At 36.8% G+C, this 18619-nt stretch overlaps 1 protein-coding gene across 2 annotated transcripts; it reads left to right on the top strand.

Moving 5' to 3' along the window:
• The first annotated feature begins 5707 nt into the window (after nt 1–5707).
• On the top strand, nt 5708–18462 carry LOC109037869 (zinc finger protein 346). 2 transcript variants are annotated; one of them, XM_019052718.2, is made up of 9 exons: nt 5708–6019; nt 8047–8388; nt 9549–9628; nt 10418–10555; nt 11648–11781; nt 12222–12308; nt 12587–12705; nt 14152–14208; nt 14776–18462. In XM_019052718.2, exons 1-9 carry the CDS (start codon nt 5992–5994, stop codon nt 14955–14957), a joined length of 1167 nt encoding a protein of 388 aa, XP_018908263.1. In that variant the 5' UTR covers nt 5708–5991; the 3' UTR covers nt 14958–18462. The 2 variants fall into 2 exon arrangements, with proteins under 2 accessions (XP_018908263.1, XP_018908264.1); XM_019052719.2 differs by lacking the exon at nt 14152–14208 and having other exon boundaries at nt 5709–6019; nt 14848–18462.
• Nucleotides 18463–18619: the final 157 nt, after the last annotated feature.

Genomic DNA, 18619 nt, shown 5'->3' with positions numbered 1-18619 from the left:
AAAGTCTCGACGACGGAAACTTGAGAAATATCAACGACGGATTCGGAAATGAGCGGGGGATGCTTAGATTGGCAACGCACCTTCTCTATCGACCAAGTTGCAAAGGTTACCCGTGGCCTGTCTGCAGACGGGTGTTGAATAATGAAAAAAAGGAAGGAAAAACGGAGGCAGAAGCGCGGTCGAAATTGAATTTATGTTATTTAAGGGCAACAATAACGGTTCCAGCGTCTGGGGAGGATTCATTTCGGAGTTCCTGGTCATTTGTCCGGCGAGGGACTAAATAAATAAGTGTAAAATATTGATTTTCCTCCGCGGTTGTTTACATAGGAGTTGGATTTCATTCAATATGAACTTGGGTGCACGCGAGGGTTTACAACCGCGCTGGCGGGGGCTGGCAGGGGGGTGTTAGCCGTGACCGAATTTGTGGGTAAATTAATCCCTTCGTGGAGACGAATTCCGTGCCAATCAGACGGAGCATTTTTTTCACCCTCATAAAAGTTGGCATGATTAAGCCGTCATTAGTTAGCACTAGACGCTGAACAGATCCAACTATCAAGTCGATGAAAGTGCGAGAAAAGTCAAAATCAGTCAGATTAAAATCAATGAAAGGCGGAATCAGGGGTGTATTAAAGTGTAATGCGCCCATTTCAAGTTAAAAAAAGAAAAAAAATCGAAAGATTTAAACAAACAAATTAATGTCTAAAACTGTTTTTTACACATGTCTCACGACATTTTGAGCCAGCCTGGGCTTGTAATCTTTATACACGAAGAGGATGAATCTTTTCGTGGGTATATTTATGTTTCAAATTCGTTCATCATCGTCAATCTGAGCTTCAGTGTGGGTTCATCGGTCAATGACCGATGTACCATCCCCTATCATTAACGCACGGCCTAGCACTTTTTGCCTACTATAAATAAACATGGTGACAGTAATAGAGACTGTATAAACCTACTGATTATCAATTAGGCATGGAGGTAAACTCATTTTTTGGTGTTGTTTGATTGGACGGCCCTCTTAAGTCTCTCGTGCCAAGAACTGTTAGTATTAATTGCGATTAATTTTATTTTACGCGTGAAAATACGTTCGAGAGGCTTCATGCTCCTACATCTTGACGGTTATGCAATTCAGGCAACTTAGGTGCCAAAATATTTGTATCATGCAACATGGTCTTCCACCGCAACGTTAAATAAGCGAGGCGCGGCGCGGGGAGCAGGGAGTGATAAACTGCAATTTTGTATGCGTTACGCGTTGCTCTTATGATTTTAGATTATGGACTATGATTTCAGTTATCTGTACCACGTAGCATGTGGTTTTTTCTTCAGCCAAAAAAGAGGAAAGAAAAGCAAAAAAGTAAAAAAAAAAAAAAAACAAAAACAAATGATAATCCTACTTTTAGATATCAATCCTTTGAAATCGTGCTTTTTGACTCCATCAATTTTGAGGAGCATTCACTGGAAAAAAAACCGTATTGGATCTAGAGTGCAGACTCTTGAAAACATTGACAAGAAAAAATACTATTGATTCAATCAGATTTTTGCTGAAATCAAAAGGAAATCCGCTCAAATTAAGAGGCTTGGTTCTTGATTCAAGCAAAAATCCGATCGAATCAAGAGTATTTTTTCTTGTCGATGTTTTTAAGAGTCTGGACTATAGTTCCAATGTGTCTTTTTTCCAGTGTTCATGACCTCCTACGATATAGTGGTTTAAAAGACGGCGAAACTGCAAAAACTCGTAGCCCGATTGCGGTGTTTCAAAATCTCCATCTCTATTTCATTTTCTAAAGGAGACCGAACCAACAAAGCGGCTTTAAATCTTACCAGAACATTTTCGCACATAGAGGCAAAATTAAGGAAGTTTCCGAGAAATCACAATTTAAGTAGTTTTCCGTGTAGGAAATAAAGCACGACAGGAAGTCTGAGACGCTGCACAGTGGATCGAGTCAGTAGAAGAGGTCGGACAGAATTTGGAAACTTTAAAAGCTTATAAGTCCGTTTATACAAAATTTTGAGGTTCTAAAAGTAGTTCCGTTGGTTTCCTCGTGAAATTTTCTGTCATTAGCACCCCTGAAAATTTATAATGTGACGAAATAAACATCGAAATTTGCTGTTTTCGTAAAACAAATTCATGTCCGACCTCCTTAATTAACTCGATCCACTGTGCTCCGCAAACCGAGGTACGCGTTTCCAACGCAAAACGACCACCACGATGCGCATATTTGTGCTCCGGAGTGATGTTGTATTGCATTGCCCAAAATAAATTACAAATATTACTAAAAATATTACAAACTACAAATATTACAAACTACAAATATTACAAATATTACAAATATTACAAATATTACAAATATTACAAATATTACAAATATTACAAATATTACAAATATTACAAATATTACAAATATTACAAATATTACAAATATTACAAATATTACAAATATTACAAATATTACAAATATTACAAATATACAAATATACAAACGACAAGGGAAAGGACAAGCGTTAATGACGGCGCAGAGATACAACTATTCGTACTTGATGGATGTCCGGGTTGTATCTGTAAAATTGAAGGCGCGATGGCGCGAGGCGTGAACTCTGAATGCTCTGGTCTATGCTGCCAATAAATTTATTATCGAAGTGTCGCTCAGATTTGGGAGAAAGAAAAGTTAAGAAACAAGGACTAGGTAATTACGTCTATTCTATCTTCGACACCCAATTTTTTTTTTTTTTTTTTTTTTTTTTTTTTTTTTTTTTTTTTAATATCAATTTGATGTCTGATTCTTCCTTTGATGTAAACTGTAGACCTTTATCTACGGCTCGTGTATACCGGCGCCATAAAACACGCGGGGCACAAGGTTTTTAGCCAGCTTTGGGTCAATTTGAGACGGCTTATAGTTATCTAAGGGTTAAAAAACGAAGTATGACAGGAAGTCTTAAAAGTCTCAAACCAAAATACGTGGTTTGGTATTTTTACCATGGATACTTATGTTGTTCCCTAGTGTAAGTCGGGATCGCCCAATTCCCTCCCGGCTGAGAGAAAAAGAAGACAAATTAGCAACGTCGCAGCAATTATAAATGAGAGTTAAAAAACATCAAAAGAAACTTAGCAATTTGAAGTCCGTGTCAAAATTGTTGAAACGTAAAAATGGATTTAAAATAATTATGAGAAGATGTTGGGTGAATTTTTGTGGGAAACAATTGAAACAAAATGCAGGCAGCCCACATGGAAGGGGGAAACATGGCACTTTCCGAAACAAAAAAGTCGCATAGATAATCCATGAATTTGTCTAACTTGTCGCTAGCTGGCTGATCTGACTTAAATGCAGCAAAAATATCACCAACCTCACAAGGGTGCAGAAAAGGTAGACTGAAAATGTGGTGCAGTTTGCCAATTTCAGAGCCGGGGTCTTTAAAATCCTAGAGTACCTGTATAGCGAGAGTATGGACAGATCGCTTCATGGAGGGCTTAGGGCCCAAAAGTGCAGCCACCCTTCTAACCAACTTCTAACGCACAAAATTTCACTGCCAGTCTGCAGGTTTCAATTCTAAACGAGATGGCCAAGAATGTACATAAATGAGCGCTCTTCCGCAAAATTGAGTAAATTTATGCAAAAACTGAGTCAAACACGTGCTTAATAAACGACGGTTCGTAACAATAGTATTAGTAAATCGTTCTGGATAATTGAAATTCATAGGTTGGCTGCATTTCTGGGCCCTAACTTTATTCGCAGAAGCATCGGTGAAGGCCTGATGGATTTTCGGAGTTTCACATCTGTCCATACTCTCGCTATACAGGTACTCTATAAAATCCAAAGCCAAACCAACCTTATGGATCTTCCTTCAACAGGATTCCTAGACATAATTGCTGCGAGGTTACCAATTTGCCTTCTTTTTCTCTCGCAGCCGGGAGGGAATCGGGCGACCCCCACTTACATTAGGAAACAACATAGGTAAGTATCGATTTTAAAAATACCAAACCACGTATTTTGGTCTGAGACTTTTAAGACTTCCCGTCATATATCGTTTTTTAACCCTTATAGATGACTATAAGCCGGCTTAAATTGACCCAAAGCTGGCTAAAAACTTGTGCCCTGCGTGTTGTATGGAGCCGGCACACACGAGCCGTAGATAAAGGTCTACAATTTACATCGAAAAGGAAGAATCAGGCATCAAATTGAAAAAAAAAATAAAAAATCGATTGTCGACACAGCCGAAGATAGAATAGATTTGGCCTCGTTTCTTAAATTTTCTCCCAAATCTGAGCGACGCTTAGATAACTCATTGGCAGCATAAACCAGAGCACTCAGAGTTCACTCCTCGCACCATCGCACCTTCAATTTTGCAGATGCAACACAGACATCCATCAAGTACGAATAGTTCTATCTCTGCGCCGTCATTATTAACGCTTGTCCTTTCCCTAGCTATTTTTATGGTGTGGTTGTTTCCGTTTGTAATATTTGTGCTTAGTGGTGCTTCAAGGGATACGAAGCAACACAGCCGCAGGAAGGAGAGATGCTATCCGGTTTCGTTTTTTAAAACTTTTCCTCCGAATCTGCATGACACCTCACTAGCCAGTATAGGTATTTAAACGGAGCATTACGAGTTCACATATTATGTCATCGCGTTTTCGTTTATCGGTGGTGAAACTACCAAACCACGTATCTCGTTTGCAATGCTTAAAAATGTCCGCTTCTCTTTTACTTTATCGCAGAAAAACATGCCTGCATCATTTCTGTCATTATTTTTCAGCATTTACTCCGCTCGGAGTAAAAAATTCACGGAACTTTATACAAATTGACGTTGAGTAATTTTCAATTTAAAAGATAAAATATGACAGGAAGCCTGCAACGTTTCAAATCGAGATACGTGCAGTTTTGGAGTTTTACCGTCGTAATTTCAAGGAACGGTGTTGATTTTTTCTCCGTCAAAAAAAAAAAAAAAAAAAAAAAAAAAAAAAAAAAAAAAAAAAAAAAAATCGGACAGGAGGTTTCTAAACACTGCAGATACGTGGTTTAGGATTTCACCGTCGATTAAATACAAGTTCCAACTACTTCAAAGGCATGGCCGGATTTACCTTACTTGCCGCCCATGGGCCGCCTGTATTGTGCCGCCCTCTTCTCATTCATCTTGAAACATCAATAAAAAACCATCAAATGAACGTGCTGGAGGGAGAAGGGTGCGTTCACTCGTGTTAGACACATTTTTTGCGTAAGTCCTGTCAACACTACTGGCAAAAGTTCACGGAACTTCGCGCGAAAGTTCAGTTCCGTAAACCTATCTCTGTGGGGACAAGGCCTTTCATTTGTAAGAAATGAAATAAAAAATCAAGAAAGAACAAACATAAATGTGGTTTAATAATTTTAACTCCCGCCACTGTGCCGCGCTGACCACAATGCTGTGTGGCGCAATGCAGTGCTTGGCGCAATGCGTGAAGTATTCATGTAGTCCTGTAGGCACTGTGCGTTTCACGCCGCGCCGACCGCTGTCGACCGTACTGTGTTTGACGCAATGCGTGAAGTATTCATGCAGTCTCGTAGGCGCTAATATGTGTTACATGCCGACCGCTGCGTCGAGGGCTTCTCTTTCTCGAGTTGTGCACGACTGAAGTTGTGCGAAACTCAGCTTTCTTTTTGAATAATCAGAATTTTTCGCGCGTCGCAACGGAAATAGTTCTCTGTTCACCGGTCATCGTTACCGATGTTGTTGTTGATCCGAGTTGTTATCTCGGCGACGACGAAGCGACCGAACGAAGCCTCGCAATTATTTTCAAAGTTCAGGATCGTTTTTGAGAATATTCTGCCTGTAGTTTATCAAATACTTTCTGCTGGATCTCGTTCGCGAAATTTAATCATTCCTCGTTTCGTCCTGGACGTCCTTTAGCGTATTTAAGTGACAAATCAGCGGTAATTTCTCTACTGTGTTTGAACGCGTGTTGATGCACCGCTAGTGAAGTTGTTACCTATCCATTGGAATTTGAGAAAAGTGTTGTTAATCATGCCTAAAAACTTTTCTCCGGTTGCCGGTAAGTATTTCTCTTACAATGTCGTAGAAATTACCACCAATATTTCTTGAATAACCTCTTCAAGTCTTCGTAGTCTGTTGGCATTGCGTACCATTTGGAACTCATGATGCATTGAGGGAATGGTATTGGAGGTTTTTTTATGACCACAATTAACCTTCTCCATCAAATAAAGATTTACAAAATGAACATTTGGATGAGATATGGTGGTCAAAGTTACCGTGCTGCACAGTTTGCTTCTTTCACAGAATATGTGATCTAAACCATTGATGTTGAGATGCTGCCGTAAGAATCTACGGTTTCATCGAATCATGATCGTATGTTTCCCTGGTTTAGGCACCATACTTTTTTCCGGATCCAAGAATAAAAATTTGTAGCCTTGTAAGTATCAATCAGCTGCACGGCTGACTCTTATGTTGATGGATTTGATGATTGATCATTATCGCCATCTGCAACCTGAATCAAAGAAGGCATTTTTTTGTAAATTTGAGTTCAATTCCTGAACTAATTGCATCTCAGGAACTGACTTTTAATTTTAAATTTATGCAACACTTTGGAAGTAGCCAAGATTAGGCTTTCTTGGCTTAACCCTGTAGCCTACTGTACCTCTTAGTTCCGAATTCCATCGATAGAACATCTATCACAGTTGCTATTTGAGGTTATATCATCATAGATTTTAGGTGTGTTGTTGAAGTAAACTTTCCGTTTGTGTTGGGCTGCTCAACGCTAACAGATATCACATGACCGTCGATTTACCCGTTGGGAAACGCATTGTCGGACGTCTCCGTTGACTAAAAACTGTTTCGTTTTGAGTGTGCACAATTACATTTAGAGGTTAGCTCAATGCTCTCAAATACCACCCGAGACCGATGACTTGCCGACTTCCGTTTGGTAAACAGTCCAGGACATCGGGCAATCCGAACGGAGTCGAACAACGCCGAGCGTTCGGAATCGGGTAATTCCGTTGTCCAACGGTCCCAAACTGTTTACTTCGACAACGCAGCTATTCTCTTTTATACTGAACTGAATCCAAATAATCACAATAATCCACTTCAATGCCACCTGCGAAATTAAATTGATGTTCATCACTCCTCAGTGTTGCTGCGTCCAAACTGTCTCCCAACTGTCCATATTTTGTAATTTTCTCTAGCCCTGTGATAAAAATGAAAAAGAAGTTTTGACAGTATACATTACAGATTTATTATTACTGCTATCATTGGAAATTGATAGGCATTTATTTAAATATCTACAATTTGTTAAGTAAGGGTGTTATTACTCACATGCCGTGCACATCTGAAATATCAAAAACATTATAGCAGCGAACATGTACTTGATAGCATATCAGATAGGAAGAGCTGCTTTGCACCTATCTGAATGCATAAATACGATGTAAATCTGTTCAAGGGGAATCTTAGAAAATTTGTTCTTAAGGAGTCTTCTTGATTGCAGCCTTGTTTTTGCTCTTAGCTCGCTTAAATTACTTGAAACAAAATTATGAACGGTGGTGAGGCAGTAATATTTCATAATATACTACAATTACTACATTGCATTTTAGTAAACTAGTAAAATTGTGGTCCAAGGTGGAAAAATTGACAGTAAAGAACCAGATACACCTGCGCGCTACACGCGCGTCTTGACCGGAAAAGTAGGATCCGATCCTACTTTGGGCCAACTGCGACCTGATTGGCCACAAAGATTGCCGAATACGGCCGAAGGCCAACTCGCCGCTCAAGACGCGCGACTAGCTCGCAGGTGCATCTGCCCTTTAAGTAGTGGCCTCCTAACGGCAACATTGAAGTCTGGGAAAGAAGTACATGTGAAAGGGTACCATGCTGAATGCTTGTTTTTAGCCAACATAGCCGGCCATTTACAGTTTTTGATTGCTGGAAATACACAGTGAGATCAATGACAATAAAAGACAAGTGTTTATTTGCCCTGTTGTGTTTAGGGTGCTTCCGTTCAATCAAGGTTTTAAGGAATATAATTGACGAAGGCCTGTTTAATTTTTTTAAATTTTCTTCTGTTTTCAGAAAATGGGAGAGTGAGCAATGGCAACACAGGTTTCAGGATTCCGAAGAGATCATTTTCTGAAATGAATGATGGTTCTTTTCCGAGTGGTAATCAGAGCGTACCTGAAACACCGGCTCCACAAAATACTGCTCCTCCTCCCTCGCCTACCCCTGCGATAAAAGTCGCAAGTGCTCCAGTTCCCGTGTATAACCATGGTTTTGTACATGATCAAGGACAGTCACCACCTGGCCCACAAGATTATTTCAAATGTGCAGAAATAAAGAGGGCACCATCTACCACGCCGCTAGAGCCATTAAAAGATTTAACCCCTATGCAACAGCTACTGGAAACAGTTTTACCAGGTATTGTTCAAAGTGTTTCAATGTTTCATTTTAGAAATATATGATTCCAGAAGGAGGCATGTTCCCACTCAGGACTCCTCATGCCTGTAAATCAAAAATGTCAGTTTTGGCTGTAGTTGATGAGTCTCATTGCCATGGCAACAACACTGTTGATGGTTTATGGGAAAAATCTCATGCTACAGTGGTCAAACTGACATTTTGAGAGTGGACTCGTTGGAAGGCAAATTTTCAAGTTTCCATTACAGTGCTCTCTCGTGAAAGTCACAAGAAGTCAATTCATATATTTGATTTCAAGCATCAGAAGCTCTTTTCTTGCTGAGTCATGTTCTCGAAAAATGTCAGGTCCACTGTACTGGTTTTTTTCCAAGGATTCCTACATAAAATTCTTCAAATGTATCGCTGCACTCTTTGTATGAGTGACTTAGAAAGCTAGCACAACGCTTATTTTATGAGTTTTATTGTCAGATCATTACCTATCTACTTAATACGACTTTGCACAGCTTGCTTGGTCAATAATTCACTGATTTTCAACAATTTTTCTGCATTACGTTTGAATCCCCTGAGGAATTTTTCAGACTGTTTTTGGTCTGCGACTTCAGGTCGCCATAGAACGTATCATTTCATAGATCTTCCTTCCTTCCTTTCTTTCTTTCTTTTTTTAAACCAATTTTCAAGTATCCCATAGGGCTACTCCGATGTTTAATATCCCAATCCCAGATGGCCCTTGCCTGAGACCATCAAATTTGTATCACCTGGCCTGGAATTAAACCCGGTACTCCTTGTTTGTAGAGCCAGTAGTAACTACTACAGCCCACGAGGCCGACAGGCCACAGTAGGACATTATCAGGCAAACCTTCGGTTCTCGCCTACCTCCTATCACCAACTTTTTGTCCTTCCCAACACTAGTTTGAACAACCAACCTTCCATCATCCATCAATTGCTTGGTTTTGATATCTTGCACAGTATTATTCTCAACTGCCATCATTTCATGCACACTTGGATAGTAGTTTGTGTAATAATATTTTGCCCTTTAGATCTTTCCTTACCCTATACTGCCAAACATCTTGTGTATTCTTCTTTGTCTTCATGATATTTTACCTTTAACCCTCTTGTATTTTCTTCTTTTTTACAAGTAATCTTTTTTTTCTTTTTAAATCTAGAAACAGCAAATTTTGTTGTGCTGCCAGCCAAAGTCACTGAAAAATTCAGCGTGGGCACGTGCGAATTGTGTAAAGTTAATGTAAGTGAATTCCACAGTCACTTTACTTCCATCAGACCTCTCTTTTTGTTTTTTCAAAAATTTCAGGCATTTAAAGTCAGCTCAAGTTCAGGCTTGAAATTTTCTTAAAATCCTCAGCTACTGAAGTTGAATTTTTTGAATAGTTGTACTTTTGAGCTATCCTTTCATTACATGTGAAGTCTTGGAGGGTCAGCTACAATAAAAACATCAAAACATCTTTTCAGGGAAAGTTAGTACCCTCCAAAGTAGATCAATACCTCAAGCCATCTACCTACATTATTTGAAATCGGAAATTCCTCCAGTATGGTGGCTGCACCTTAGGTCCCAGGTTTTATTACTTGCATGGGATAGCTTGAATGGTTATTTTTTTATAAGTAGTGCAACAGACCTATTGTTGAAGTCTGATGGTCACCAGATCAGGATAAGATCACCCTTTTTTGATAACATGAGGTAAAAAATTTGTAGGAGGCTATGTGTAGTAATCAAAAAAGGACTAAGTAAAAATGGACTAAGATTCTGAGAAGACCTCTCTTGCTCCTAAAAGGCAGCATGTCTTGTAACCGCAAGTCGAGTTCCATGAATTATAGGTTTGAGCATGTACTGAATTAGAGCCTGAAACATAAACACAATAATTTAATTTAGTACCTCACTATTGCTCTTTGTAAATTCTTATTTTCTTAAGCACTTTTCAAATGCGTTCTACTTGCATAAACTGAACAAATGAGTGTTGTTCTTTCTTGCTGTGTGTGTAAATTTACATTTCCAATTGTATTTATTCTCTGTTGGTAGATGCTATCCATGATTCAAACTAAAATGCACTATAACGGCAAGCCTCATTTGAAGAAAGTGAAAAACTTCCTGAAAAATGAATGTGGGGTGAATGATGAACCTCCTGTGAAAATACCCAAGATAACAAAGCCTGAAGATGTGAGTATATTTTTATGAGATCACATCTAGTTCCTAACACAAGGAAGTGCCAGCTTCTTGACAGGCTGTGGGAGTATAGGGAAACAGGGTGGTTCCTTATCGCAAAGCCACAGAGAGCGTTGTGGAAGAGGCTCCTACGTATGATGTTGAAGATGATACTAAAATACACAAACGCTATGCTTCTACACTAAAACTTCAAAATGACGAACGTCGATTTAACAAATTCCTCTAATTAACAAATTTTTTTCGTGGCCCAGAAAAAATCCCTATCTTTTCAATGTAAATTAAATTCTATTCAACGAATATCTGTTTAACAAAATTCGGTTTCCTGAAGGAAATCCTCGGTCCAGGTACAATCTTTACCATGTAAATCGAATTCTATTTAAGGAATGCACGGAAATTTCCGCACGCCGGACAACAACGCAACGCAACAACGTCTGTATTTCTCTCCTAAAGTTTTTTTTACTATGCAAAGACAAGCTAATATTTTCTCTCACCAAAATTTTCATGATTCGAAACATAGATATTTTTATAATCTTAATGTTGTCTTCAATTTGCTAGGAAATCATGTATCATCTCATTAGGTGTCTGTGTCACCAGTGGCGTAACGGGCTTCCGCTGGCCTCCCCCCCCCCCCCCCCGTGCAAAATTTGTTCTAGGGCCGCCCCCATGCCCACAAAATTCCAAAATTATCCCCCCTCCCACAACTCATCCCTTCCCCGATTTGACTTGCGTTAATTTTGGTTTTTTTGCAAGCAGAAAGTTTTAATCCTCTGATTCTAATGTAAACCATGAATGTTAATTTTTCCCTCATGAGTGAGTTTTAAACATTTTTGCTGGGTCCAACTTGTTCTGCAAGAGATTTTAATGAGAAAACATTTCTCAAAAAAGCTCAATTACTACCCTGTCTAGATGTCCACTTTACTTATAAAAAGTCTACTCAGTTGGCCCTATCTTTTATGTGGGAAAGATCCATTCGAAGATATTGTCAGCTCAGCATTCAATTTGCTCTGTATTTTCACATTCTTATTTTATTATTTTTTTAGTTTCTCTTCAAATGACTGATAAGTTTCTTGTTTTTTTTTATAACAGGACCTGAAAAATGAAGAAAACAGAGAGTGTAAAGTATGCAAGGTAATCTTCAATAGTTCTGTTCATGCCAATCAACATTATGAAGGGAAGAAACATAAAAAAGCGATGGTGAATGCAGCAAGAAGTGGTATCTTGTAAGTTTCTATCTTTTAATTTTTTATCATCCGTTTATTATAGTGACAGTCCTGAACCATTCATCTTTAAGGGATTTCCTCTTAGTGAAAGTAGATGAAATAAATCAAAAGGGAGTGAGAAATTGGAAAGGTATATTTCTTTAGTGCTTTTGTAAGTTTGGTTTTGTCATCTTTATAGCCTATGTATAGCAGTAAACCTAAAACCTGGAAAAATATAAGAATTATCCGTAAGAGAAGTAAAAGCGAAGTTATCAGTACAATTTGTCCGAAAATGTTTCTAATTACATAACAGGACTTCTGCTTACTTTCGGATTTCTTTAGTTTGATTATGCTTAGGTTCAGGGAAAGTGATTTTTTCTTTAATGTTTTCTCATCTCGTCATCTTTTTGTAACAAGGAAAATCTTACGTATTGTATTTATCTATTTATTTTTTTTCACAGAGCTGATGGAAGGTTTGGCATTGGCACAGGATTTTCATCAGCATCTGAAACTAAACCCATTGATTCTGTACCAAGTATCTCCAAACCGTAAGTACAAAAATGAACTTGCTATTTTTATAATCATTGTTGAATGAAAATTTTTTTGTGATGAACTCAACTTGAATAAGCTAATGAAAGTGTCCATTTTTTTCTTTCATCTATTCGACAAATTTTGGCCTTTGTCCATAATTTTTGGCAAAATTCCATAGCTGTAATGATTCTCTGAAAAACGTGAAAGCACTATTTTCAATCAATTGATCACTGAACATCTTCAGGCTCTAACCTATTGCTCTAAAATTAATATTCATTTTGTTTCCTGTCAACAGATTCTTCTGTGAATTATGTAATGTGCAGTGTAGTTCTAGTGACCAGTACAAGACCCACATAGAAGGTGCCAGACATAATAAAAACTTGAGGAAAGTTGATCCATGTGCTGTCACCCCAAGTAAGTTCCGCAAATATTTGTCAAACGATTTGTATTTTGCTCAACTGAGTCTCAAGTTGCTCCCTTTCAATCACAATTTAATATTTTGATTTTTAAGGTTTAGAATTAAAAATTGTCAGTAAGATGTGTATGGTCGAAGAAAACATAGATGCAGTGAAGGTTTGATTTAAAAAAAAAAACCAACACTAATTAATAATTTAAATTAAAGTGATGGACCTAAAACTGTTCTTTACAAGAATAAATGTCGAGTTCTGCCCGCGCTATCTAAAATGAGCTTGCTATCACTCTTCCAGGGAAATGGGTCCCTATCGGCTAAATGTTGCCCTGCTTATCTCCAAAGTCTCAAGAGCAAGGAACTCTCCTGAGCCAATCATGAAGGCTGACATCTTCAATTTTAGAAAGCTTAAGATTTGTTGGTATAGTAGATTGTGCTAGGATATGGAAAAAATGCAAAATTTTAGAAAAACTTACATTTATTTATATGTATGCAAAATGGGTCCCGAGCTTCTTGAATAGGCACCATTGTAAGGGATAAATGCTTTAAGTTAACACGTAACTAGTAGAAATAACAGCAGTGGTATCAGTCTTTTTCATGTAATATTTATCTCAGATCAGTAGCTGATTTAAAAAATAAAAAAATCGAGGTGATACCCTATTTTGACTAGAAATGTCTGCATAAGTTTCAATTGATTTATTTTTGCCAAATCTATTTTGATTTGGACTCTTCATCTTGCAGCATTGGCTACTATACCAAAAAATCTTACAAATTTAGTGCTACTACTCAAATATCTACAATTTCTTTTTTTAAAAGCTTTTTTCCCAAGCTGCCATTATATGGAATCTATTTTTTGTCTGCTCGCTGTGTTGATGTCGCAGGCAAATGGTCAAATCAGGCATTTTATCAAATGCCTGGGCAGATAGTTAAATTTTTAGAGTTTACAAGGTTTTTCACGTTTTTACAAAGACCTCTCTAATTTTCAATTTTTTGGGACAAAAAACCCGCTCAAGTACAAACTGTCATCTTATTTTCCGTTCAAAACTGCTTCTCCTAATTCTTCATCTGTCCAAATTGTGAAAACTTTTTATTTTATGAAATGCTGCATATTCTGAGATAAATTCGCATTAAAGGACCAGAAAAAACGTATTTATGATCGTATGGAACAAGTTTTTACAGGGAAGTCTTTTCCACATGATCAGATAATTATTTCGTCTACAGTTAGCAAAATAATCAGAATTTCAGTCTAAATACGAATATTTAACTATTTGCCCAGGCATTTAACAAAATGCCTGACCTGTCTATTTGCCTGCGACATTGATACCATTTTTAATACCCATTTAACTTCAAAGGCATGTCTATTGGTTTTGTTTTTGTCGACAAGTTGCTCGTCAAAGAAGACATTTTATATGCATTCTAAAAGTGTAATACTTCCTGGTTTCTAATTGCAGTTCCAAAATTTTTTGTTGATGATTCGGAAGCTTTTGCCATGTTTCGTACACCTTCAGGTACTTTTTCAGTCAAATATTTAAATTTAACTGTTTGCTCTCCCAATAATCCAAAAGTTACAGTTAATGTTGTGTGATATAAGTGTAATTTTTCATAATAGGTAGTTCATCATAATTCATAATATTATAGCACACAATCATTTTTCAATGAATCTCCCTTTTCAAAATGTACGCGTCTTGTTGAGTCTGAGTAAATATTATAAATTCTTGCACCCGAAAATTTTAATGCTATATTATATTTTCCTCCCAATTAGAGATAAATCAAATACATTTTGTCACAAGGGGTAATAGAGGATAATAGATGCAAATGGATTAAAAAAAAAGTCTTGTGCTCCTTTTTCTAATAAACTTCAAGATTATTAAAAAGATGAAATAAAACATAGTAGTTCCTTCTCGCTAGTCTCTGTCTTAAGTGATTTATCAGGAGTTAATAGATAGCCAACAGTGTGTTTCTTAAGATCCTGGTTATCCTTGGAATCCATAAAGAAATAATTTCTGACTTAGTTTTAAGATCAGTTCTATGTTATCCTGACAGCCTTTGAAGTTAAATGTTGGTTTACTTTTCAGGTAAGTTCTACTGCCATTACTGTAATTATCATGGTCAGACTCGTAAAAAATTTGCATCGCATGTTCAAACAGATAATCACGGAGCAAATGCAAAGAAATTCAAGCAAAATAATTCTAAACCAAAGGTCACTGGATTTGATCTCAGCGAGGACGAATATGTTTCCAAGTATGAAGATTACTGAAGATGGAACTCCTCATTGCACCCGGCACCACCAATGTAATTGGTAGAAAAACATGTATTAACGGACAGGGAAATTTTCTGCAATTTTTGCAATGGACAAATTGTACAGACAAATATTAGTATTTAAACAATCTTGATTGGTTGTACTTTATTCTGGGTAAGTGGGTTTTTCATCATCCTCAAAGTTTCCAAAAGTACCAAACATTTTTCTCCCTTTCAAATTTGCAACTCTGTTTTTTTTTTTCAGTTCATCATATGTATATTTTTTTGTCTAAATTTACTGACTGTTGTAAATTCTTTCGGTTCCAAGGAAAAGTTATCCAGATTATCAATGCTTGACGTTTAACTGTCTAAAGTGGTGGGCATTTTTTTTCACTGTCAATCAAGTTACTGACAAGTACAATCAAGTACTGACTGTTTTTCAAGTTTTGCCATCTTCAGCTTTAGGTACAGGACATGCAGTTCTCTGTGATTTATCTTGTTTCACAATTATTTCTTTTAGCTCATGGAGCCAAAACTCAGTTTGTCTGTCAAGTACTGAATGAATCAGTGGGCTAGGTATGAATGGAAGGATGAAGTCAAACGTTTAAATCCTTCTTAAATTTTCATGCCAGAATGATTTTTTTATCTGTTTGGTCTGAAATAAATTCTTGGAAACTGTCAATTCATACTCTTTCAATTGGTCTGCTAGTGACTCGGTATATTGCCATTCTAGCATGCCAGCTGAGATTGCAAATCATTCAAATGCATTTTCTTGAAATTAGTTCAGGCTAGGGTAACCTAGGTCTTAACAGTGAAACCAGACAATGTAGATCCGAGCAAGGTTGAGTGTTCATAATCAGACTATGGGAAAACCGTTCTTCCATTTATTTGGTAGACCATTTGAAATTGCCTTGTATTTACAAGGCAATTTAAAGTGATTTAAAATGCTCCACCAGCCGGCTGATATCACAACTTTCTACGAAATAGGGTTGTCGCATATTTTCTTTGTAATTCATTTTCGGACAGTGAGTGAAAAAAAAACAACACCTACATTTTTCTGGGTTTTTTTTTTTCCCCAATTTACATAGCCGAGAAAGTGACTTTCATACTCACAAATCTGATTTCATTTCTAATGGAAAAGTATAACACCAACAGTTTTTAGAAAATTAGAACAAGAATTGACCTCTCCGTATCCTTTTACCTGCATTTGTTTATTTACTTTGCAAATGTATCAAGAGGTTATGTATCCGGACCATGCTCGCAATATCATTGCTGCTTTTATATTTTTTTTTGTCATATTCTTAAATTATGTTGTTGGTTCTTGATGTGCATTGTATTGTGGCCATGTTACATTGGATTGGCAGTAGTTAAAACCATGAGTTGTTCCTTCATATGCTTAAGCCTCAGCCCAATGGGAAATGTTTTTGAAACTTTCAGTCTCTTTTTTCTCAGTCAAACAAGTTGTTTTCAAGGTAGAAAACTAGTTTTTGCTAAAATTGTCTTTCCTAAACTCATGACAATTTCTGGATCATGCAACAGCTTCATTCACTTTTCATTTCTTTCTCCTTTAACAAACTTTTTTTTTTTTTTTTTTTTTTTTTTTTTTTATATTTCCACCGACGATCAACTCTGTTGACTAGAACTCATGTCAAATAAGTTGGCCATTGTTTACTTTCCTTATGCAAGCGACTACGCTGCGGTCGTCCAATAGTCATCAGGGATTAACTGCTGGCAACACTGCAATGCACAGAGATGTACATTAGTTTATTGCGCATGACATTCAAAAGTATTTGACTACCAACTTATCTGACATGAGTTGTACTTTTTCTGACGCTTCTAAAGATGTGTCTCCTTGTTGAATCAACAAAGAGTAAAAATGCTATCAGTCAGAAACAGACATTATTTGTACATTGGTTGTTCCTCTCTTTTGCCACTTATACTGCTCAGTATACTGGTACCTATTTTGTACATTGGTTTTTTCTCCTTTTTTTCACCAATAATTTTGTTGTCATTCAAGAAAAATTATTTAACCTTCTTCATTAGGAAGTTGCACAATTTTGAGCTACATTCCTGAATTTAGTATGCTTTTAATCTGCATCACTTGAAATTTTGATTACATTTTCTTTTTATGACGAATTCTTCATGTTTTGATGACTTGAAGCAAATCTGAAGTTTGTATTGTATTTGATGAAGGAAAGTACCCATACCACTGTGTTCGTTGGTCTGAAAACTTTGGAAAATCCTTAAATTTTCTTGCGTCAGGGAAAGCACTAAAAGAAGAGAGAACTTTCTTTCTTATTACACAGTCTATCAGATAAAACCTTCAAGGAAAAATTTGTATGTGTAACTTTTATTTTACCCACAAATGTTTGTACAGTAATCCTAGGAATAATCAAATGTGAGTTCGAGAAGGCAGGTTTTTACCATTTTAGATGCTTTTTTAACTTCAGCTCACTGGTAAAGTTCCCCCAACCAAAATAGTTTGTGGATCAGACAGAGAACAGTAGGTGATAAATTAAAGATGTGAAGCAACGATTGTGAGTTATAGGTGAAACAATCTCAGTTTTTTCTCATCTCCTTTGTGTTGCATGCACCTATGTATTCCTATTCCAGTAAAATGCACTCTTGTTTGACAATAATCGTCGTTCATTCCTTTTGGAGGCGTTTTAAAATGCTGTATTTACGCATGAAAAAACTCATCTGAGTTCATCATACAATTAGTTTGATGTACATATTTTGCGTAATGATAATTCCTGATTGCAGCTCAATTGAATTAGCCATCTATGCTAAACTCAGTGATATGTTAGAACCACAGAAGCATCACGAGGCCCTTTTATGAAGCCAGTTTATATCTTCAAGATGTTTTTAAGTTATAACCATTCTAACTTTAATTTTTACCCTTTGTTATGTTAAAATTCTACTAGTTGGAATGAGTAATTTCAAAATTTTGTGTTTTAATCGTTCCCTCCAATCTTAGAATAATATTTCTTTCATGATTTTATTCTGTTGTTGGCCACTTTGAGTTTTTATTTGAAAATGAACATACTATTATTAAGGTTTTTTGTTTCCACCGGTTTTATAATTTTTTAAAAGAGAAAGAGCAAGGAAGTGAGAGAAAGCGAGAAATGATCCTAGATTAAATGTTTTCAAGAGGAAAGTGTCCGTTTATGCCAGTTAATTTCTGGCTCAATAGATGTAGTGGCTCTGCACTGCATGATCTGAATCTTTTAAATTATTGAACTTTTTTGTAAATCAGATTAAGCACTTTCTAGTTTTTCAAAGTTTTACACACTGTAGTCACTTTCAAGTGTAGAACTGTATAATTTTGTCAGTTCATCTAAGTCTATAAGTAAAATGAGGGGTATTGAAAGATCGTAGTTTGCACTTTCAACTTCCTGCTTGTGTTCCACTAATTTAATGAAAAATGAGTATCTGAAAGAATATTCCTTTTCCCACTTTCTCTTAGTTTTGTCTGTATGTAAAATCTTGTATACAAAAATGGAAGAATAAAGTTTTTGATTTTATCTGAGTCTCATCGTTTTCCACCCCTTTATTATGCACAGACGAAATAAGTTCTGACTCAGCTATGACTTATTCCGTCAAAGCTTCAGAAACTCTGTGCTTGTTGACAATGCCTTATAGATTAAGACATCAATCTTATTTTGACAAGCATGACGAAAC

This window comes from Bemisia tabaci, chromosome 5 (genome assembly GCF_918797505.1).
Source record: "Bemisia tabaci chromosome 5, PGI_BMITA_v3".
Taxonomy (NCBI): Eukaryota; Metazoa; Arthropoda; class Insecta; order Hemiptera; family Aleyrodidae; genus Bemisia; species Bemisia tabaci.
Note: the sequence above shows the minus strand (reverse complement) of the source record. Positions and strands in the feature narration are given on the sequence as shown.